The sequence below is a fragment of the Triturus cristatus genome, chromosome 2_1 (genome assembly GCF_964204655.1).
Source record: "Triturus cristatus chromosome 2_1, aTriCri1.1, whole genome shotgun sequence".
In the NCBI taxonomy this organism is placed as follows: Eukaryota; Metazoa; Chordata; class Amphibia; order Caudata; family Salamandridae; genus Triturus; species Triturus cristatus.
Window position 1 is genome coordinate 903198356 of NC_140581.1, and position 23406 is coordinate 903221761.

Here is a 23406-nt window from a genome sequence, read left to right on the forward strand (position 1 = left end):
CATTTAATGGTTGCTAATGAGCTCCATGCTTTTTCACCTGGAGGGTGATAAATGACATTGAATTGAAGGAAGAAGTTCTGTTGTTCATGTAGTTCAAGTGTCAGGCAGTGGAATGAAGGAAGAGAACTATTTGGTATCTCTTTGCATTATGAGGTTCAGAAAATGACTGCAACTTCCTCTGCAGCCCTCCCTTCACGGTCGCATCTGATGATTGAGTAAATCGGAGGCAGCCGAAGGTCCATTATGTTCTGGGAACTATTGTGGAACCAGGTCTCAGTAAGGACTAGAATATCAAGGTTGTAGTGTCAGATTAAGTCATCGAGATCCAGTCTGTGTTTCATTGCTGATCTACAGTTACAATGCATGCCCGAAGGGCAGAGCATATTGTTTTGGTGCAGGCTTGTCAAAGGGTTCTGTCTAAATAGGCACAGTATTCCTGTTTGCCATTGTGTTTTGCTGAGTAGGACTTGAAACCGGTCCTAAACAACAAAATAGTGTTTTGTTTTTGTTTTTGTCAAGGTAGGTACAAAAACCAGGAGAGGTGTACAGGAGTATTGATGATAGGAGGTTACAAGGTGTTATAATCTGCCAGGAGGCTGTCAATGTCTTCTTGTGATAGACAGGGCTTAAGTATTTCAGGACATAGTAGTCAATTGCATCCAGGTCTGGAGTACCGTGTAATGTCAGATATTCACTGAGGGGATGGAGACCTTAAAAAAGAAGATAACTAGACATTTAAGTGAGTCTTAGTATCCTATATCCGGGATAATGTAGACTTGAGGGGATCTAGCTTATGTTCAAGAGGATTTTGGTCTGTCAAGTTTAGCAAGTGTTGATAATCACTATGCTTCTTTGCTACTGAGTTTGAGTGGGGATCCTGAACGGTAGAGCTCAGCTCACCCTGATGCTCGCTGCTCTCTTTTGTGAATGCGCCTTGGTCGTGATCTCCGTTTGCAGTAGACAGGAGTTCAAGGCAGCAGGATATGGATGACTCATTGAGAGGCTGTGTTGATGTTCACAACTTTAAACATCTTCATCTGGCACCTGTTAAAAGGTTTAATTGGGGTAGTGTCCGCTACAGGTTTGGGAGTAGTGCAGAAGTTAATGGGCTTAGTGAGGTCAGTGTTGGGGACAGAGAGGTGCCATGATTCTTATGTGGCGCTGTGGGGTAAAGGCAGCTTTTGCCATCAAATTTAGGGAATGAAAGGGAGAGGAGGGGAGAGTACAGGGATCTATTACTGTCAAATCAGGGGAGCAGTCGAGACAGCAAAGAGAGAAATTTGAGTAGTATTATAGTTCAAGATTGTAAGCTGGCTTTTAGGTGTGTTATAAGTAAATGCCTCTTTTCGCATGATCAAACCTAAAGTTTTGGACTTATGCTGCTGGTTTTTTGACTCTGAGAGTGGACAGAGTCCTGCTAACCAGACCTCAGTGCCACTGTTCTAACCTTTTACAAAGTATATGTTGAATTGACTTCCCCCAATTGACAGAATAAGTCCCTAGTATATGGTACCAAGGTTATCAGGGCCTGTAAGTTAAAGTGTCCACCTAGGGCTGCTGCACTTGTTGTGCCACCCTGAGTGTGACAAAGTACAACACGGTTCCCAGCCTGCCACTGCAGACTGGAAGAGCAGTTTTCAACTGCTGGTTCGACTTTGCCATTTAAACCCATGGCAAATCCAACACATCCCTTAATAACATATATAAGTCTCCCCCAAGGAAGGCCTATCAAGTCCTCAGGCAGGGAGCTGTATAATATTAAGTAGGACATGTATGTACTTATGTCCTAACAGTAAAAACCCTAAATTGTTGCTTTTACCCTGGAAAGGCCAGAAGGCCCATTGGCAAATATAGAGTTACAACATGATATCTCAGGCCTGCTAACTTCTGAATGGGACAACTAAAGTCGGTACTTTAAAATATCAAGTTAAACATAGCATTAAACCTGACTTGATGGTCAAATCGAATGTGATGTCAGTTTTAAGAGAAGGCAACACATAGAAAGTTGCCACTGCGGTGCTCAGTTATTCCATTGGCCTTTCGCAGATGCTGGCCACTAGACAGTCTTCTACCCTCCTGGAGAGGAGTGTGAACGACTCCCAAGGACAGGAACAATAGAGGCCTGCTGCAGAGAGGTGTTACCTCCCTCTTGCAGGAAGCCACACAGGGTGCTAGGCCTAAAGGCAAGCTTCAAAGGCGGAGCTGCGTTTGATGGGAAAATGCCAACCACACTTAAGAGAGGCTGCTCTTTTGTTCAGGTAGCCAGTCGTGTGGCAGGAACAGAGAGGGGAGACCAGTTGCCAAACTGGGTTTTTCGTGGGTGTGTAGTCCTCAGGTAGCCACACCTTTAGGCTGGGCTACCATGCGACCTACACCAAGAGAATGGTTCAGCCATCTTGGCAGTGGGCAGACTAGTACATTCTGGGATAGTTAGAGGCAACACATAGCTGGAAGTCATCATAAGGAAGGAGGAAACCTGGTAGCCCATTGGCTAGTGACTACATCATCCCCCCAGGGCACTTTATGGGCATAAATATTGCACAACTAGCACCCAGACCTCAGATCACATCTGGACTGGATACAGGACTGAAGAAGGATTGCACTGGTGACCCCTGGACTTGGCAAAAAAAGCTGCATCAACTGCCAGACTGCACCTGCTGCTCCTTGGGCTAACAAAGAGAGGACTGTGCCTGTGGTGCCTGCCTCATGGAAAAGTGGCTTCAGAGCCCTAGACTGAAAAGGTGAACTCCAAGAGTCAGTCGACTGATTCTCTGTTCTAGCACTAGGTCCATAAAGCTGAAGTAGCCCGTCCTGGCCAATCAGTAGTGACATTCATTGAAATGGCCCTGCCCGCCGATGTGGAGCCAAGAAGAGCACACCTTAACACTCAAACGTTGCACCTGAGACTGTGGTACCCAAGAGAGTCATCAGAGTGCAGATTGGTTGCCAAAGACACACACTTGCCCTCACCAAAGGAAACTGCTGGACCTGCTGTGACCAGAGATAGGTGGCCCAGTCATAATTGGACTTCTGCTGGACCAAAGAGGACTTCGAGCGACATTGACCACTGTGGCCAAAGTTGTCCCACCTGCACCTTGAACCAAGAAAAAAACCACAAAAAGCCTCTCAGTGACCGCACAGCACACACATTATACCACAGCAGTGTGTATCTCCAGCATCAGGACCATTCCATTGAAGTCTATGGCGGTCCAAGCATAAAGTGTGGGTGTGGTTTTGGTGACCAGGTAACCGTCCAAACACTCCTTATTGGCGCCTCTGGCCTTCTCCCCACCAGAAGTGATTGTCAAGTCTGGGCCGGAGTAGTCAAGCACAACTCTTTAAAAGTTTTACAAAGTTTCCAAACTTTATGCTTACCAATGCTTGTTTGCACTTTTGAATAAAAAGCTGAGATTTACATTTTACTTCACAATATATATCTCCTGAACCCACCAGTGGATTTTTCTCGTTTTGGTGTCTAAAATTCATAACAATATATACTATTTTTATAAATTGGTATCAGGTTTCTTTTGCGTGTTGTGACTTTCTTATTTCATTGTTTGGTGCTTCTTAATGTTTTACAGTAGTTCCTTTGTTTAAGCCTTGCTGCTCGAACCTACCGCTACCCAAGGTTGAGCTAGAGATTTTACAAACAAGCCTGACTGGTTCAAAAGGGTTTAGTGAGTGTATTACAGGGTGAGATAGCACAACCACACTATACCAAAATCCTCACAAGTGTGACTGAGGTATGACTTTGCAGAATTAGGTATTTATGTTCTTTTGCCAGTGGTGCTGCAGATAAGGCATAAGAGGACTAGAGTTTATCAGTTGTGGTTTTATACGGAATGGAAAGTTCTGTTTGAATGTTTTAGAGAGCGGGAGAGGGGTATGGGGCAGGGGAGGCCAAGAGGGCAGCATATCATATGAGTGAGTGGAAGGTGCGCTCAGATAGTAGATACATAGATTGGGCGTTATCAAAGACAGACCAGAGTGAGCTAGTTGAATATGTGGAATGTTCTGATTCCATTCAAGGGCTGCCTAGGTGAGGCGGCTCTCCATAGTACGTAGCTAGCATAATTGGTGGCGAGTTAAAGCATAGCCCTTCATTGGGATTTGGACTGATAGTCCCCTGATGGGAATTGGGAAAAGGAGGAAGTACGACTATTGGTATGTTGTTCAGTGACGAGAGTCAGAGCAGCTGAGAGGTCTTGAGCAAGAATTATGTTGTTATTAGGGCATACTTAGACAAAGGACTGCATGAGCTCAGGACCTGTAGAAGAATGCTGCGAGGGAGAAATTGTCGGGAGCATGTGTAAATTAGATGAGATCATATTAGGGGTGTTGTTCTATCTAGAATTATGTGAAGAGGTTTGCTACATATGGGGAGGAGAGGCAGAGGATAACCTCTCTACAGCATTGAGAAGAAAGGAGAATATGTGGTTGAATAGTGTCAGATATACATCCGTGGATCATTATCCTGCTATTGTTGTATATAGACATGGTTATTGATCCATCAAATGGAGATAAAGGAGCTATCTTTAGGTTGTGTCCATAATGTTTGTTTGAGGCCGAAATATCATTCAGTTCATTGAGAAGTGTCAGATCAAGACACTATTTTGGGTGAAGTAGTTTAGGTCTCTCTTGATCTTCCCACGCTGCCCAGCATGGAAATGATCAACAATGAGTGTCTCAGGGAATTCTTATAAGGTCCTGTGTTTGACATTTTGCTGTTTTTTAAGTGCAGAGAATTCTGTGGCTTCACAGTGCAGTGATGTAGCACAAGTTACTTACCTTCGGTAAAGATATATCTGTAAGAAACATTAGTAGTGATAGATTCCTCACCTTAGAACTACCCCCAGGCGTCAGACTGGATGCGCAAAAGTTTTCATCAGCAGTACCCCTGCGTGTCGGTAGGTGTCGTCGTGCGGCTCCGCGTGTGTCGTTGAAGTCGTTGGCGCGAGATGACGTCGCTGGAGCTACTTAGACACGCCCACACGCGCGGACGTCAGTTCTGTACACAACTTTCTGTGACAGGAACGCAGAGCCATGCAAGAAACTGACCACTGGTGCCATGAAACTAGGGCCCTGAAAGGGATAACCTTCACCCTAGAAATCAGTTCTCAGAACGGGGAGGATGGGTAGGGAGGCAAGAAATCTATCACTACTAATGTTTCTTACAGATATATTGTTACCGAAGGTAAGTAACTTGTGGATGTGAAAGAAACACATTGTGAAAGATTCCTTACCTTTGAGTAGATACCCCAGCAATACCAACCCCGGTGGTGGTTCTGCGAACCAAGATCACACCAGAAAATCCTGGCGAACAGAACAGCCAAAGAAGCCATCTCTCCGGACTTGGCTGTCCAGGCAATAATGCTTGGTAAACGTGTGCAGTGAGGCCCACGTAGCTGCCGGACAGATGTCATGCAAGGGAACTCCCCGTCCCGAAGCAGTGGTGGCTGCCGTCGCCCTGATAGAATGAGCGCGCAGCCCCACCGGGGGCTCCTTTTTAGCCAACGAATAACAAGCCTTTATGCACAGAACGACCCACCGAGAGATGGTCCGCTTGTGCATGGCCCGACCTTCCTTGGCGCCCACGTAGCCAACAAAGAGCTGGTCATCCACCCGGAACTGTTGTGTGCGGTTCAGGTAGAATGATAGCGCACGTTTTGGGTCCAAATGGTGGAGCCTCTCTTCCTCTTTTGAGGGATGTGGAGGCGGAAAGAAGGTGGGCAAAGTGATGGTCTGCCCGATGTGAAAGGCAGTGACAACCTTTGGCAGAAAAGATGGACGAGTCCTTAGAACCACTTTGTTCGGATGGACAGAGAGAAAAAGAGGTTTATAAGAAAGAGCCTGGAGCTCATTCACTCTTCTGGCAGAGATGATGGCCACCAGGAAAGCTGTCTTTAAAGTGAGAAACAAAGAGGACAGTTTCTGAAGTGGCTCAAAGGGAGCACACATCAGATATGTAAGAACCAGGTTCAAGTCCCACTGAGGCATTATGAACGGAACAGGAGGGAAAAGATGAGTAATGCCTTTCAAGAATCTATTTTCAACAGGGGACTTGAAAAGGGAAGGCTGATCTGGAAGCCGTAAAAAGGCAGAAATGGCCAAGAGATAGCCCTTGATAGTGCCCAGAGCAGAGCCCTGCTGAGCTAAATAAAGGAGGAATAGAAGGACCTCAGAAAGGGGGGCAGAAAGGGGATCCACAGCCTTTGCAGTGCACCATGCCACAAACTTATTCCACCTGCAGGTGTATACCGTCTTAGTGGAGGGACGCCTGGCTGCCAAGATTACATCACAAACTTCGGGAGGCAGGTCAAAAGGCGTCAACTGCCGCCGCTCAATCTCCACGCAAGGAGGTTGAGGCTGGACAGGTTCGGGTGGAAGACCGTCCCCTGTTGCTGCGACAGAAGATCCTCCCGAAGAGGCAGTCGGATCGGGGGATCGATAGCCATGCTGAGTAGCTCGGGATACAATACTCTTCGAGCCTATTCCGGAGCCACAAGAATGATTTGGACCCGCTCGCGCTTTATCTTCTTCAACACTCTGGGTAGAAGTGGTATAGGTGGAAAGGCGTATGGTAGACCGCAACTCCACTTGCGACAAAAAGCGTTGCCTAGCGATTGCCGCCTTGGAAATTCCAACGTGCAAAACTGATGACATTGCGTGTTCTCTTCGGTGGCGAATAGATCTAACCAAGGCTCTCCCCACTGCTGAAAGAGACCTTGAGCCACGTCCGAGTGCCGACGCCATTCGTGATCCATCATGCACCGGCAGCTGAGTTTGTCCGCCCTGGCGTTCAGAGAACCTGCCAGATGTTAAACCACCAGGGAAATGCCCTGATGTTCCAGCCATGTCCAGAGGCGCAGAGCCTCCTGACATAGGGTACACGACCCCACCCCGCCCTGTTTGTTGCAGTACCACATGGCGGTGGTGTTGTCTGTGAACATCTGCACTACTCTTCCCTTGACAGAGGGAAGGAATGCCTTCAGTGCAAGTCGGATCGCCCGAAGCTCCAGAAGGTTGATATGGAGCCAGGACTCCGCCAGAGACCAGAGTCCTCTGATCTCCGCCTCTCCCATGTGGCCGCCCCATCCTAGAAGGGACACGTCCTTCACCACTGTGTGTTCCCGTTGGGGAAGGGAGAGGGATCTGCCATTGACCCAATCATGATTTGTGAGACACCACTGCAATTGCTGTGCAGTGCCCTTCGAGATCTGGACGTGATCGGACAGGTTACCCTGATGCTATGCCCACTGGAACTCCAGGTCCCACTGCAGAGCCCGCATATGCCATCTGGCATGATCCACCAACAGGATGCAGGAGGCCATCAGGCCCAGTAGATGGAGGGTCATCCTGACCGAAACCCGGGATAGAGGCTGAAAGATCGGAATCATAGCCTGAATATCCCGGACTCGCTGGTCGGGAGGATAAACTCAAAACTGCGCCGAATCCAGAACCGCTCCGATGAAGAGGAGTTTCTGAGAGGGAATCAGGTGCGACCTCAGAACGTTGATGGAGAACCCCAGCAAATGCAGGAGGTCGGCCGTAGTCTGGAGGTGGGAGATGACTGTCTGGGGCGAGCCCGCCTTCAATAACCAGTCGTAGAGATAGGGGAAGACCGGAACCCCTGATCTGCGCAGATGAGCTGCGATCACCGCCATCACTCTCGTGAACACCCGAGGGGTGCGGGTAAGGCCAAAGGGTAGCACGGTGAACTGAAAGTGCTCGTGGCCTCCCTTGAACTGCAGGTAATGCCGGTGGGCCAGCAGGACGGGGATGTGAAAGTAAGCGTCCTGCAAGTCCAACGCTACCATGCAGTCTTGAGGGTCTAGGGCACACAAGACTTGAGCAAGTGTGAGCATCTTTAACTTCTCTTTCCGGAGGAAGTGATTGACGTTCCGAAGGTCTAAGATAGGACGCAGCCCTTGTTGTTCTTGGGGACCAGAAAGTAGTGGGAATAACAACCACGACCTTCTTCTGGCCCAGGAACGCGCTCAATGGCCCCCTTGGCCAAGAGGGCCGTGACTTTCTGCTGAAGAAGCCCCTGATGGTCCTCCGACACGCGGTGGTACTGAGGTGGCATGGCTGGAGGGGAAGTCTCGAAGGGGAGGGAGTAGCACCTTCAGACAATTTGCAGCACCCACTTGTCCGATGTGATGTCGCGCCAGTGGGGGAGATGATGGCGAATTCTGCCGCCCACTGGCGTTTGATGGGCCTGAAAGGTCGGACTAGGAAGGCTTTGCAGTGGATGCTGCGGGGTGGAGATGGACTGACCCACCCGCTGGCCCCCAGAACCGCCTCGACGGTTCCCACGTCCACGGTCGCGCTGAGGATGTTGCTGCGCAGAACTGTGGCTCTGGAACGAGCGTGTTGGGGCACCCATTCAATGGCCACGAAAGGAGCGAAAAGCGGTAGGCGGAGGAGGGCGAGTAGCCGACAGGCCCAAGGACTTGGCCGTAGCCCGTGAGTCCTTAAAGCGCTCCAACGCACTATCCGCTTTAGTGCCAAAAAGGTGAATGCCATCAAAGGGCATGTGTTCTGGACATCCCTTGAGAAGCCAGTTGTCCTCAGCCAGGTGTGGCGCTGAAGCGCCACCATAGTGGAAATCGCCCTGCCCAGCGAGTCGGCGGTATCAAGCCCACAATGAATAGTGAACTTTGCTGCGTCTCTCCCAGCTGCTATAGCTTGGGAGAGTATTGTCCGTGCCTCCTCCGAACAGTTGGGCAGCACCTGCACAACCGTATCCCACACGGAGTGGGAATAACGGCCCAAGCAGCATGCAGTGTTCACTGACTGCAGCTCCAAGCTGGCAGATGAAAACAGCTTCTTGCCAAGCTGCTCCAGCTTCTTGGATTCCATATCCGGAGGTGCGGAAGGGAACGCACTCTGGGAAGCAGAGTCTTGGACAACCAAGCTCTCGGGAGTGGAGTGTTGGGAGAGAAAGAGGGGGTCACCCGAGCCGGGCGATGGCGTCGGGCCACGTTCCTGTCCACAGGAGCACCTGTATTGGGCCTGGACCAAGTGCCGAAAAGAACGTCAGAAAGTGTATCATTAAAAGGCAGCAAGGGCTCCGAAGAGGTTGCCGCCGGCTGAAGCACTTCTGTCAGGAGGTTAATCATGATGGGCACTGTAGGGAGTTCGAGGTGTAGGGCCTCGGCTGCCCTACACAACACCACTGCGTAACTGGCTCCCTCCTCCGTAGCCACGGTAGGAGAGAGCATGCCAAGGTCAGGTGAGGTGTCAAGACCACTGGCATCCCCCAAATCCTTTGCCCACTCCGGATCCTAATCACACTATTGTGTGAGAGGGTCCTCAGACCCCCCCCAGTCCTCCCCTTCCTCTGAAGTCTATGAAACAGGCTGAAAATAAGGAGGACGGACATAGGGGAAAAAGGGCCCCATCGGCGTCGGAATCGGCGTCGAGCGACGCTGATCCGGCACCGTGTCCAGTTCAGGGCTGAAACTGGGGTTGACATCGTACCGAGGAGCAGGCGACGTCGAAAGTGGTGCCGGTGGGGGTCGACGTCGTTGGAGGTGTTATGAGGTCAACCGGTGTCGACCAGGGTCAGTTCCCGGATCCCGGGAGGTCCTGTGGCGCCGAGTCCGGAGCCGTTGGTGACGCCGGAGCCGCCGGCGATGCAAGGACAGGACCCCCAGTAGGGCTCGGAGGCACACTGACAGGGCCAGACGGCCCAAGAGTCGGGCCATGGCAGCAAAAACTCTTGCACCTAGGCAGGCATCGCCGACGGACCCGGAAAGGGTGGGTAGGCTGGCGGCGACATCGCAGGCTCCACCGGAGCTGCGTAGGTGGCACCACCCGCACCCTCAGCCGCATAACGGGCGAGAGGAAGTCGAGGAGCGACGACACTTCTTCGACTTCTTTTTGGAATGCTTCAACTTACCTGACCCGGAGTGCGAAGACATAGATCCAGAGGAATGATTGTGATGACTCCGCGACCGGTCCTTCGACGGGACCGGGACCTTGAGCGGCGCGGAGCCGACTGCCGGACTTCCAGCAACTTTCGGGCCGCTCCCGCAAAGTCTTCGGCGCCATGGCCCAGCAGTCGGGGCACGACTTGGAGTCGTGGTCGCGCCCCAGGAAGTAGAGACACACGCGGTGTGGGTCCGTCACCGACATCATGCGGTGACAGTCCCCACAGTTCTTAAAGCCGGGCATCCCTATGACACCAGGAGTCGATTGACAAAATGAGACAAAAGGCCTCGAAAAAACTCAGTCAAAAAGTGACTGGGGGTACTTGCTCTTCCCAGATCTGCGCTTGCTGGCACGGAAAATAAAGAACTGACGTCAGTGTGGGTCTAAGTAGCTCCAGCGACGTAATTTCGGCGCCAACGGCGCACGCGGAGCCGCACGACAACGCCTACCGACGCGCAGGGGTACTGCTGACGAAAACTTTCCCGATCCAGTTTGACGCCTAGGGTAATTCTAAGGTAAGGAATCTATCACTACGTGTTTCTTTCAGATATATCAGAGCAACATGTACAGATGCCACTGCTATTACACAGGTTGGTCTCCTTCCGTTTTAACTTATTCTAAGTGCCCACAGAGGGAGGTATAATATTGCTGAAAATATTAGCAGGGTGGGCGTCAATATCTTCTGATCCACCCCATCAAGAGGTTCCCTCTAAAGCCTGTGAATACTGGTGAGATATGTTAGTCTGGGGAGGCCCTCATCATCTATTACAGAGGAGCCCCATCAGTTTGTGTTATGCCACTGAATCTTTTTAAAATACTGTAAGGTAAGTAACAAGGGGCGTCATTAAAGACAAAATAGGCCATTAGGATGGTCTGCAGGTTTAGTTAAAAGAAAATAGCAATTCCTGTTTTCCTCATGTCTGCAAATTACATTTCTACATATACTGAATTATGTATTTTTTAATTAAAATCACTTCCTTATGTATTTTTTAATTAAAATCACTTCCACTTATACCGCTCCCTAGCTACAAACTTATGAAAACATTTTTTACCTCTCCGAAACATGGACTTTATTCAATGTGCTGGATCATACTACTTATTAAGCCAACTAGCCTTACATTTATTATTTAGTAGCACCATCTTAAGTGTGATAAATGGAAATGTACTGATCTCCACAATTTTAGAATGCATTAACTTTCCACATTGTTACATGTAACAAATACATTAACACACACATTGTTGATCGAAAACGTGATGTCCAGAGATTTGGTGTTAAACCAGCTATAAAAGAAGTTCAGGTCACCCATACTTCCTTTACAGATCATCGGGACGTCGTCAATGTACGTTTTCCACAATGATGTTATCCCTTGTTTATGTAAGTCTGTCTCTCTTCAAATTTTGCCATGGACAACACGGCCATTTCTGGTGTAAAGGGACAGCCCACTGCATTTCCTTTAATTTGTATGTAGAACTGCTTGTTGAATTTGAAAACGTTTCTTGTGAGACAGATCTTGGCTAATGTGATCACAAATTCTGAAAGGACTGTATGGGGTCCTGGTCTTGTTTCCACGTATCCTTCCAGGATTTCCAGAGCTGCTTCCTGGGAAACGTTTGTATAGAGACCCTCCATGTTTAAGGTAATTAAGAATTTCTCTTGATTGTTATATGGAAGCCCTAATCAGATTGATGATGTCACTGGTATCCCTCACATGGGATGGTGCGTACTCCATAAATGGTTGCAGGACAACATCTGTATTTTGCTAGTGGGTTAAGAATTGAGTTGACCCCTGACACAATTGGTCTTACTGAAGGGTTAGTAGCATCTTTTTGAATTTTTAGGAGGGTATAAATTACTGGAGTCTTTGCATGCCACTTGTCTAAGTAGTCTGATTCTTTCTTTGAAAGCCAGTTACTCTCCTCACCTTGCAAAATTAAACAGCACATTTCTTCTTGAATTAATTATTGATACGCGTGGGTATCCTTCTGTAGTTTTCCACATTACTTAGTTAATGTATGATCTCTAGACCATACTTGTGTCTGTCTTGAACCACTATGGCTCCACCCTTACCAGATAGTTTAAGTGTGGTGCCATCAACGTCCTTTTGCACTACAGTGTTCCAATAAGACTTCTCATGTAGGTTAGTGTTTCTTTTGGTCTCGTCGGTTTTTCTGATTCAGGGCTTGATTTATATTTTTTGCGGGCGGTCTGTTTGTCCTACAGGGAGACGGGGTAAATTATTCTGTCACCCTGCCGAGGTGCTGCCCGACAAATTTAGAAATGACTGCCAAGCTGGCAGCCATTTCTAAAGCATTGGCAGGAATTGCCATCACTGTGGTTCCTGTCAATGCTGTTTACAGTTTGGGTGAACCAAACAGTTTTCTTTTGTTTTCAAAATGAAAAGCTCACAGCAGTATTTTCTTTTTGAAAATAAACATTATTCCTTTAGATTGTCTATTGATTGTTGTGTCATACAACGCATTATGTGTCATTTATAAATGCTAATGAAACGTCATGAAACAAAACCTTGATAATATAAAGCATTGAGACATATTATCCGAAGAGCATGAAAAAGAAAAAGTAGATGAGTCATTGAAGTACCGTCTGACATAGGCAGACGTTGATATCAGAGATAGAACGCATGATCTGAATCTGTTATATTTAACTTATTCTTGTATAAAATCAGTTACAGCTAAGCCAAAGTGAGAAATGTATAGAAATAAGTATATCATTGTGGAGCCATCTGAGATAAACAGGCTTTTGATATCCGAAGATTAGACATGTGATTTTAAATATTCTATAGTTAACCTAGCTACGTTACATTGGTTAAAACTTGATTGCAAGACATCTGGATTGTAAAGGGCATAATGTCCATAGTGCGAAAAGTTTGTCAGTCAGCAATCATATCTGGGCTTTGTTATATGTTCTATAGAAGGTCCTTCACTGCTTTAAAGTTTTTGCCTCTTTATGTTTGAGACCTCCGCTGCCGGCCTGTATGGTTGTAGGCAAACAGCTGTGTAGTGCTTACAGGATTGTCCTTTAAAACGAATAAAAGATTGGTTCTAAAAAAAAAAAAAAATGCTCCCCTCGCCATGGAAAACCTCCCCCTCTGCGCCCCCATGCCAATGGCAGTAACAAGAGTTAAAGTTACTCTAGGGCATGAGTTATGAGATAACTATACCTGGTGAATTTCAGTGGTTTTGTTAGTTTAAAATGGTATGTTTTAACTGACATTTTCACCTAACTATAACGCCCCTTTAACTTTTGTTGTTTTCAGTGAATTTGTATGGTTTGTTATAATGGAAAGTAAGATATTATTCACAAAGAAGCCAATTGAGGCTCTATTCAAACAGCACAGCCGTTATCAACGAATGAATCTAATCAATCAAATTCAAATTCTACTCTTGACTCGCATCTTCCACTTCCACCAGTCTTGTGGAAGATGCGAGTCTGCCGACTTTTTTAGGAATATTAGCGGCTAGAGCCGACGAAATGATGAATGCAGTGGTGTGAACTTGGAAATGCAGACGGGTACAGGGTTACTGCGGAGAAAAAACAAAGCGGCTTAGATGGCAGATGCTGGCAGGTCCAAAGATACCCCTGAGGAAGGGTTGTCCCAAAATGCACTGGGTTCTTAAATAAATTGTGACACGGAAACATCTTGACTCTCCTGTGTTTGTATGGAAAAACGCACAAAAGAAGGAGTATAATGAATCAAAGAAAATTATGGATAAATATAGAAGAAACAATGGAGTAAAATAACGGAGTAAAAAGTGGATTAATTCAAGAGTGGAATTTGAATTTGATTGATTAGATTCATTCGTTGATAACGGCTGTACTGCTTGAATGGAGCCTCAATTGGCTCCTTTGTGGATGTTCTTATGATTGCAGCGCAATTGGACGGAGCGTGAAGCAGGCATGCACGCTGAAAATAGAGGTAGCATAAAGATGGAAAACAAAAGAGGAATGGTTAAATGATGGTGTGCATCTCACCACCCTTGTCTTTGATAACTAAGATATTATTACCATACCTAACTATAACATCACTTTAACCTTTTGTTTTATTCAGTGAATATATATATACATTTTTTGGGGGGTGAAACTTCCCCTTTTCTATATACCCTTTCAGCCTTAGAGTGCTGCATAAATTATGCCAAAAATGAAGCAGGGAACTCTGGGTAGCTCCCAAGTTTAAGATGGAGAGCAGCTCCTTTGTATAAAACAGTCTACAACACCACCAACACTCTAAAACATCTGTTTTTCAAGCAGAGTTTTAAAGCATAGGGTGAGGATAGTGCCATCCATCTCAAGCTAGAAAGGTAACAAAGCCCTTTGCCATTTTTGCAGCAAAGTCTTTAGGCACGGGATTAGCTAGTGCCATCTATGCTGAGCTGAAAAATGACAAAATCCTTTTAACACTCCAGACACAGTATTACAGCTTTGGATTGGTAAAACACTAACCTAGCCAACCTGGAATTAATAAAAGCCATCCCTGACACATGTATTTTGCTCTTATTAGAGCTTGTGAGAGAGACATAGCTTAGTTCAGACACAGGGGAGCATCCAGTTTAAGTCAAAGCAATACCCTTTCAGACTTAGAACGCCACGTAAATTATGCAAAAAAGGAAGTAGAGAACTCAGGTTAGTCCCCAAGTTTTAGATGGAGAGTAGCTTTTTTGTATAGAACACTCTACAACAACACAAACACTCTAAAACTTATCATTTTGAGGGGTGGGGCCAAAATGGTGCTGGTGTAGAAGCGTTTATTCCTTGCTTTGTGCCTGGACCTGGGGAAAAGATCATCTTCGTCCCTCCCATAATAAGGTCTGTTCACTGAACGGAGCAATGGTGCCCTAAGGCCCCGGCAACACTTTGGACCCCTTGGGACAGCTGTGTTGGGGCCCTGGTGGTGCATGGTGGTCGACAAATGAGGGCCTGGTCCTGGGGTCGAGGCAGAGGCCGCGGAGCACCAGTGGAGCCCTGAGTGTTCGAGCGGGACCATCACAAGCAGCAGGCCAGGAGAGAGACAAGCTAGCAGACCACGCCTGTGACGTGCAACACAGCAGATGTGAACTTGCGGCACCGGTCCTTGCTCTTACAGTGATGCAGGAACCCATACAGGGCTGCATCTCATGAAGTGAACTGACTGTCCAACGGCCCTGCAACGTGCAATGCCCATGGAGATTGAGGGGCTCAGGTGCCAGTGCGCCTGAGCTTTCATGCACCCTAGGCATGAGAGAATCAGATCTGCCCACTAAAGGGCCCAGATGCATGGCCGACTCAGATGAACCCCCACAGCAACTACCAATCAAAATATTGGTGTCTTGTTACCATCTCTACGCTGAACTTAGGGAGCCCATTAGCAAACAAATCACTGGTATGCCCCGACGTGAGTCTCTTGCTCACTAGGTCACTGGATTCAAGCTAGCCTGGCTGATGTGGGGTGTTACCCCGAAACCGGTCTAAGGATGCTTGTTTCCGGTCTAGTGAGGACCCGGCTTGACAGTTTGGGCTGGACTGTTCCCTTGAGAAGCAGGGTCAAGACTGATTTGCATATGGCTGGGTCCAAACTGGGGTGGTGTAGGGAGCAAAAAAACTGTGGATTTAACCCAGATCTCTTGACTGGGGTGAATGTTTGATTCATTCAGCATTCCGTTAATCATTTGTTATCCGCTGCACTTTTTGCCCTAAGTGGGAAGTGGGAAACAACCTTTACAATGCAGTCATTACATCGCACTACATTTACAAAGCAGTCATTACATCGCAGCATCCTTTACAACGCATGTCACTACAATGCAGCCATTACATTGCATGTCACTACAACGCATGACACTACAACGCATGTCACTACAACTCAGGCATTACATCGCATGTCATTAATATGCATACCATTACAACGCGTAGTACCCCTACACTATCCAACACTTACCCTACTGTTGCACCCCCTGGAGTTACAATAGTAATTTTTACCCCTACACTATTCAACACTTACCCTACTGTGCACCCCCTGGAGTTACAATAGTAATGTTTACCCCTACACTATCCAACACTTACCCTACTGTTGCACCCCCTGAAGTTAGAATAGTAATTTTTACCCCTACTCTTTCCAACACTTACCTTAAATGCAATGTAATCGTATGCATTGTTATGGTATGTGTTGTAAAGGTATAATGCGATCAAATGGAATGCGTTGTAAATGTAGTTTTAAAAAGTTTATTGTAGTGGCATGCAATGTAAATGTATGCATTGTAAAGAATGTTGCGATGTAAAAATTGCGTTGTAAAGGCATTCGTTGTAAATGTATGCGTTGTAACGTCATACATTCCCCAGAAGTGGGTAACTTGCTCACTGTGTCACTGGATTCAAGCTAACCTGGCTAATGAGGGGTGTTTTGCCGAAACCGGTCCCAGGATGCTTGTTACTGTTCTAGGGAGGACAAACTCGGCTGTTCGGGCTGGACTGTTCCCATGAGGAGCAGGATCAAGATTGATTTGCATATGGCTGGGTCCAAACTGTGGTGGTGTAGTGAGCAAAAGAACTATGGATTTAACCCAGATCTCTTGATTAGGGGTGAATGTTTGATTCATTCAGCATTCTGACCTTCATTTGTTGCCACTGCATTCTCTGTGATGATGTCACTGAAGATCTCAAAGAGATGCAACAAAACCTGGGGGCTTGGGCCAGTGAGTGGACACGGGAGATGCCAGGGAGGAAAAATTGTAGCCCTTAAGGAATGAAATCTTGGAACTGCGAAACCAGAGTATAGACCTACAGGGCCACCTTGACGACCTCAAGAACAGGTTGCGCAAATCTAACAACCATATTAGACGTGCCCTGAGGGAAACTGAACAGGTAGATCTGGAATCTTACGTGACACAACTGTTCCACAGATGCGGAGAAGGCATTTGACTGGGTCACTTGGCTGTTCCTACAAGTGATTCTAGCCAAAATGTGATTTGGTCCTAATTTCGCAACCTGGGGTCTTACCAGCTATAGGCACCTCACCACATGAGTCCGACCAAACGGTGCGTTGTCCGCCCGCCTCACAACTGGCAGGGGAATGAGGTAGGTGTGCCTACTGTCCCCCTTGCTTTTCGCCCTCTACATGGAACCACTAGCAGAACAAATATGACACACCTACACATCTCTGTATTTTAATGTACAAATCGCAAAATAATTGTATGTAGAACTTTAGTTAAGAAGACAGCCTGTTGTCAGCTCCAGAAGAGATGTTCAGAGTGGTTTTCTTCGGGTGAGTCACTTGTAAAATAACTGGCTAAGATAAACAATGAGTTGTTTGACCTTTGTGCTGTTTACCAAAATCAACTTAATTAAATCCCAGAACCATAAACTAGGAGTTAAAAGTACTGTATAGAAAGAGTTTATTAGGCGGAGCTGTTATGGTCCAGAATTTGGTCAAATCCAGTGGCAAAACTCTTTCAGCATTCCATAAGGAATCTACCAACCATGAAACTTATGTCATCTTCCTGTGATTCTGGCATATTCTGGTAGTTTTATTGTAAATTGTTTATTACAGGATATGGTCTAAGTTCATATAGGAATACATTTTGACCATAATCAAGAATAGATATTCAGAATTTGGGATCTGCCATTCACTATATTAGTGATACATCAGTGATAAGCATGGAAAGTTGTCTTGACTGGACGTATCCTTCACACCAGCGTTCGCCATGTTAAATTTAGGCTGAACATTATTCAGTTCATGCTATTTACTAGCCTAAATATTACTCCTTGTACTGCCTGTATATTAAAGCTGTGTTGTTGATAGATGAGGTGCATTTCGATTTCCGGTGCCTTTCTTAGTCTCAGGTTTAGCAGCTACAGCGGAAACTTCTGTTAATATCATGGGGGGTTTGAACGTGCGTGAGAGTCCAGACAACATAAAAACTCAAAGTTGTACTGCTAGTCGATATTGGGGTTAAAATCCGAAGTGGGGTTTTAAAAGTCCCTAAATGAGTACCCCGTTTACGCCACAAACTTGTAGTTTTAATGCATTTTATGGTGGTTGTACTTAATAATGGCATAACATGCGTTGATTAGTTTTAATTATGATGGCATGATATAAATTAATTTTGTATTATTGTTTATAGGCTAAGCAGGATCATGATTGCCTAAGTTTGCAAGAAAAGTATTAGGTGCAAATAAATCAGAGAATTGCGTGCCACACATTGTGTATTATTTCATTGTGTTTCCTGACGATCTGAACATTTTATAGACTTAAACTTTGTTAAAAAATTTCAAGATGTGCATATTGCTATAATTGTCTTTATCAGCAACACACAAATTAAAAAGACAGGATATTTGAATGAATGTGATGATCCAAGATACTAAAGCTCTGAATACAGGTTCAGGGCTAAATTCTGATTCCTGTGCAAACGGGAGTTTGCGCACGGATCAAAATTAGGAGTTGTATGACCATTACCACATTCTTAAAATGTTCTCCTGGTAGACTTGGAGGAACAAACTCGCAGAAATTTATCAGGAAAAAGGCCCAGAAAAAAAGGTAAAGCATGCGAAATTTGGTGTGTCAGATACCAATTATGCATGGGCTAATGGTACATCCCCTATCCTACTGCAGTCAACCACGTACTAAGGAACTAAGTAAAAGGTTATGTGGCAAAGAGATAAATACTTTGTGCAGAGACACCATTTTTATCCATCGCTTGAAGCTGTAGTGCATTTTGTGGCATAAACCAGCATGTCTCTTACAAAACATACGCCTTTATTAAAATAGACCAGGAAATTCTCAGCAGCAAGAAGGTGCACATAAAGGACATCTTAGGAATTCCAGGACGCAATTAAGAATAGAGAGGTAAAGTAGTAAATTGGGTAACTTAGAATACCATGAGATATGATGGTATAAGCACTATCAGAGACATGTACCAATGAAACTGAAAAATGTTATAAAATCATCTGAGATACTGTACTACACTTTGATTCACACTCTCAGTATTTCTGCGTATTGTGGATAATGTTTTATAAATATTCTCAATATTTTGACTGAGAGAAAATAACTTGATTCCTGCCATCTTAAGAAAAAACTAAAAAATGTCCATGATATGAATTACTGAAGTTCGGTCATAAAGCGAAGACTGCCCCAATGAAAATGTATTAAGAACTTTGGACTTGGACACTCTAATCAAACAGATCACAATTGCTTTCAACCTGACAAGTTCTCTCCAAACACCTTCATGTAGCGTTGATGACCATGCAATGTGGGGGAGAGGTTTAGAGCCTGTTAACGTTTCTGATGTAAGTGTGACAGTACTATGTAAGCCTCTTACATTGGAAAGGATGTTCTTTCTCAATACGCTCAATCTTCCTTGTTCGCCTACAAGCCCTGGTCACCAGTTACCAGTATATGTCAGCTCTGGCAGGTACCTCTGTGTCTCTACTTGTTCAGGTTTCTCCTCCCGCGCATCGGGGTTGCCAATCTCAGTGGCAAGCTGCCGCATGCCTCATATCTAGCTGCTGGTTGCAACTCTCTGATTTATCGACAGTCATTCAGAGTACCTCACTCATCTAGAGGAAGATACGATATACTATGTAATAAACATTGGTCAAGACTTCTTTTTCTTTTGAAAGTCCGGATGTGCTGAATATATGGTCCTCTTCCTCAGAGGTATCTTAAGAAGTTAAAACTTTAGAGTGACACTCAGAAAATAAGCTGCTAACTTGTGAAAACTGTTATTTGTAAAATTCCTGCTACACTACAGGGATTCTTAGTCCAGGCACCTGAGAGGTATTCAAAGAAAGAGTTTCTTGGGAGAGAGTCGGTCCTGTGAACAGACCAGGTTCTTTGAGGTTGCTCTTATATTGCTAGAATACACAATCCCCTTGTATTCACACTGTTACGAGTTATTTGATCTCCATATGGTTTTGGCTTCTCCTCAGGTCTACTGTGTCAGGCATATATTGATGCATGGACATGGCCGTTGGTTGACCCAAGAACTTTCTCTTTTTTTCACTCGCCATCTTCATCCACGGACCCTGTGATTTATTGGAGACAGTACTGGCTTTACTTCCGCTTGTATTTAATGTGCCTTAAACAAACATCTCTGAAGCCTGTAATCATATGGTCTTTTATACCCATAGTTCATAGCAATATAACAACAGCCTTTGGAGACGGATGGTACAATGGGACTGCAAGATGGAACTTTGATGGAAGTATCAGTTTCTTGCCCTTAAGTGCATTCATTAGTTAGGGGCAGAGAGCCGTTTTAGAATTACATGTAGGCCCGGACGGTGAACTGCGCTTCGTTTGCGCAGTTTTCTGCATTCTGTGGTCGTGGAGCAGAGTTTTATCTTTGCTCGCGCAGGAGCGTGGAAAATCCCACGCTAGACGATTTCTCAGCGCTGGAGTAGAAAATGTATTCGAGCGGCAGAAAGAAACAGTGCCTTCTTGCACTACGCATGGTGCAGTTTGTGCTGATTTTCCAGCGCGGGACAAACACGTGGTGCTAAAAACTAGTGCGAATGGTACGACCTAATGCATTACGCCACATGCGGAACTCCATGTAGCGTGGCAGAGTTTTTGGGTCACTTTGCAGAGTTCCGCTATTACATGCTTTAAGCTTAAGCTAAGGCATTAAGATAGCTGTGCCATTACCTGCTCTTATGTAGCTGTTAGGTGATGAAATATCTCAGAGAGATTATTGCTCATTGAAGGCATCAGTCTGTAACCTGAAGAAAACTGCTTCACATCGCGGCAAAGCCGGCTCCTCCTCTCATCCTTTAGAAGAGCAAAAAACTGTATGGCACTAAGTTTAATAATACTAACAACTTGCCAATCGCAGTGCTACGAAACAATATACTGTTATTTATATCATATAAAACAATTGTGAACAGCACTTATGAAAAGCACATAGGGCCATATGTAGGTAAAACGTGTTTTGCGATTCTCAAATTGCGATTTTTAGGGAATCGCAATTAGAGAATCGCAAAACGCGATGTAGGTAGGATTAGCAAAATATTTTGCGAAGGCCACCTATTCCTTATTTGCGAATCGCAAATTGAGATTCGCAAATAAGGAATACCTTGCCATTCATTCCTATGGGCTAGAAGGCCCATAGGAATGAATAGGAAGACATTCTCAATTTGCGATTCTCAATTAGAGAATCGCAAATTGAGAATACAATTTCAAGGTTGCAAGGGTGTCAATAGGACACCCTTTTGCACTCCTGAAATAAACATGTGTGCACATGTGGCGCACATACATGCGCCTAGGGCAAGTATGTGCGCCACATGGCACTCTGAAAAATGCAAAAAAGTGCATTTTTCAAAGTAATCGCAAATTACCACCAACCTAAAGTTGGTGGTAATTTGTGATTCCTTAAGCCAAAATCGCACAACTTGGGTGCTTTCTACATTGCATTTAAGGAATCGCAATTTGGGATTCCTTAAATGCATTCGCAAAATAAGGAATCGCAAATTTTGCGATTCCTTATTTTGCGTGTGGGTTTTTGTGTGCTACATAGCACACTGTCCAAATTGCGATCGCAAACGATTTCAGCATTTGCGATCACAATTTGGCTTCCTACATATGGCCCATAGTATGTTAATGACGGTCTATGAGTGGATTGTAAATGAAAAACACACACAGACTATGCACATAATCAAATATTTCAGTTTTACCAATAGATTTAAAGTCAACGTGTGCAATGCAACAACTGCTATAAGAATAGTTTATTTAATCCATCATGTACAGATTTAGAAAAAAAAGTATTGGTCCATCTGTTCTTGTCCTGTAAAGGAATGCAAATCATCTTCAACCAAGAAACAGCTTAGAAATGCCACCGATTATAGGGATAGAGATTCTCTCGTTCAGTCGCTCTAAGAAAGAAAGTCTGAATTCTTCCTTACTGACTCGGTCATGTCAGGATACTGGCAGCTAGATCTACACGTGGCAATACCTAATAATATATGCAGCGGATGCGGTGGATGGGGATCTGTTTCATTTCTTCAAGGTGGTCTCTGGCATAGTCCCACAAGTAGTGATCAAGTAGAACAGGATTTATGTCTTTGCTCTTCTTTTCTCGCTTTGCCTCGAAAAGTTCCAACAAACGTTCACAAATCAACTCGACACACCAAATGGAACAGCCTCTGATCTCTACCTCTTGGGCCTCTCCAGAATAAAACATCACTCCTGGGGGAGAGAAATATCCTTGTGAATATTCAAAATAATTAATGCATGGGAGATCAAAACTGCTCGATTTTAGTACTTATCTTGAAAATGATATACAACAACCTATTACATATACAGTTTCTCAAAAAATAGCTAGTGTACTACCTTTGAAATACTAGAATACTAGATACATTTCCTATGCCCACAAGTGTACAGCAACAAATTCCATGCACCGTAAACACCATTTTCTGTAATAAAAATAAGTAATAAAACAAAAATCCCCTTTCAGACCCTCTTCCTTCTCATTAGATTATATAAGTAATTGGGAATATGAAACTATACAGATGATCCAACGAGATTTATTGTAATAAAACATCAGTAGAAACTGATTGAATGTGGTCGCTAATAAAGTCATCGCCTCCGTGGAAGGGTATCTCTGCTAACTCTTGTTATGCTGAAATTCCAAGTGATGAGACTGGACAAAATATCAGGAAGGCTACATGAAGAACACGTTACTTACCTTCAGTAATGCTTCATCTGACAGCCGCAGATTTCTTACCTTAGAATATTCCACAGACTTCAGACTGGATCCGGAAACTTTCTTGAGCAGTACCCCGGCACCCCAGTAGGTGGCATCATTTGGCTCTGCATGGCGTCAGCAGCAGCATTCGTGCCAGAAGTACCATGTGCGGTGCCTATATAGGCGCCACCCTAGTGCACTGATGTTAGTTTCTTTTCTAACTTTCCATGCCAGAATCGCAGAGCCAAGAGGAACACTGTCCACTGGTTTGCAAATCAATGGCCCTTAGAGGGATTAATCCTTAACTCTATAATCCAGTTGCAGAGCTGGGAGGATGGGTGGGTCAGTAACGAATTTGATGCTAGACAGAGTTTCTACCAGATAAGGCGTTACAGAAGATTAGTAACTTGTTCGCTCATCTGATACAGACTTCTAGCCACAGATTCCTTACCTTGGACTAGATACCCAAGCAATACGTCCCTGGAAGTGGGGCTGCAATATGTATTATACTAAGTCATGTAGGATCGAACGGGCAAAATGACCGCCACACTGGACCATACTATCTAGGCAGTAGGGCTTCGTAAAAGTGTGCAAGGAAGCCCACGTTGCTGCCTAACAGAAATCCAGTACAGGAACTCTGCAAACTAACACAGTGGTTGCAACTTTGGCTCTGGTAGAGTGACAAAGCAAACCCTACTTGTTGGCCAATCCGTAGCAGATTGTGATGCAGAGAACTATCCATCACAAGATGGTCCGCTTCTGCAACCCATTCCGTTTCTTGGTTCCGACATACCCCACGAAGAGTTG

At 45.3% G+C, this 23406-nt stretch overlaps 1 protein-coding gene across 2 annotated transcripts in view; it reads right to left on the reverse strand.

Moving 5' to 3' along the window:
- Positions 1–21625: 21625 nt before the first annotated feature.
- The window catches only part of QNG1 (Q-nucleotide N-glycosylase 1), an 85084-nt gene continuing 83303 nt past the window's right edge, over positions 21626–23406 (reverse strand). For both annotated transcript variants that reach the window (XM_085633123.1, XM_085633124.1), the window contains exon 5: positions 21626–22100. In XM_085633123.1, the coding sequence (XP_085489249.1) occupies positions 21868–22100 (233 nt within the window). In that variant the 3' untranslated portion in view covers positions 21626–21867. The remainder of the gene's footprint in view (positions 22101–23406) is intronic.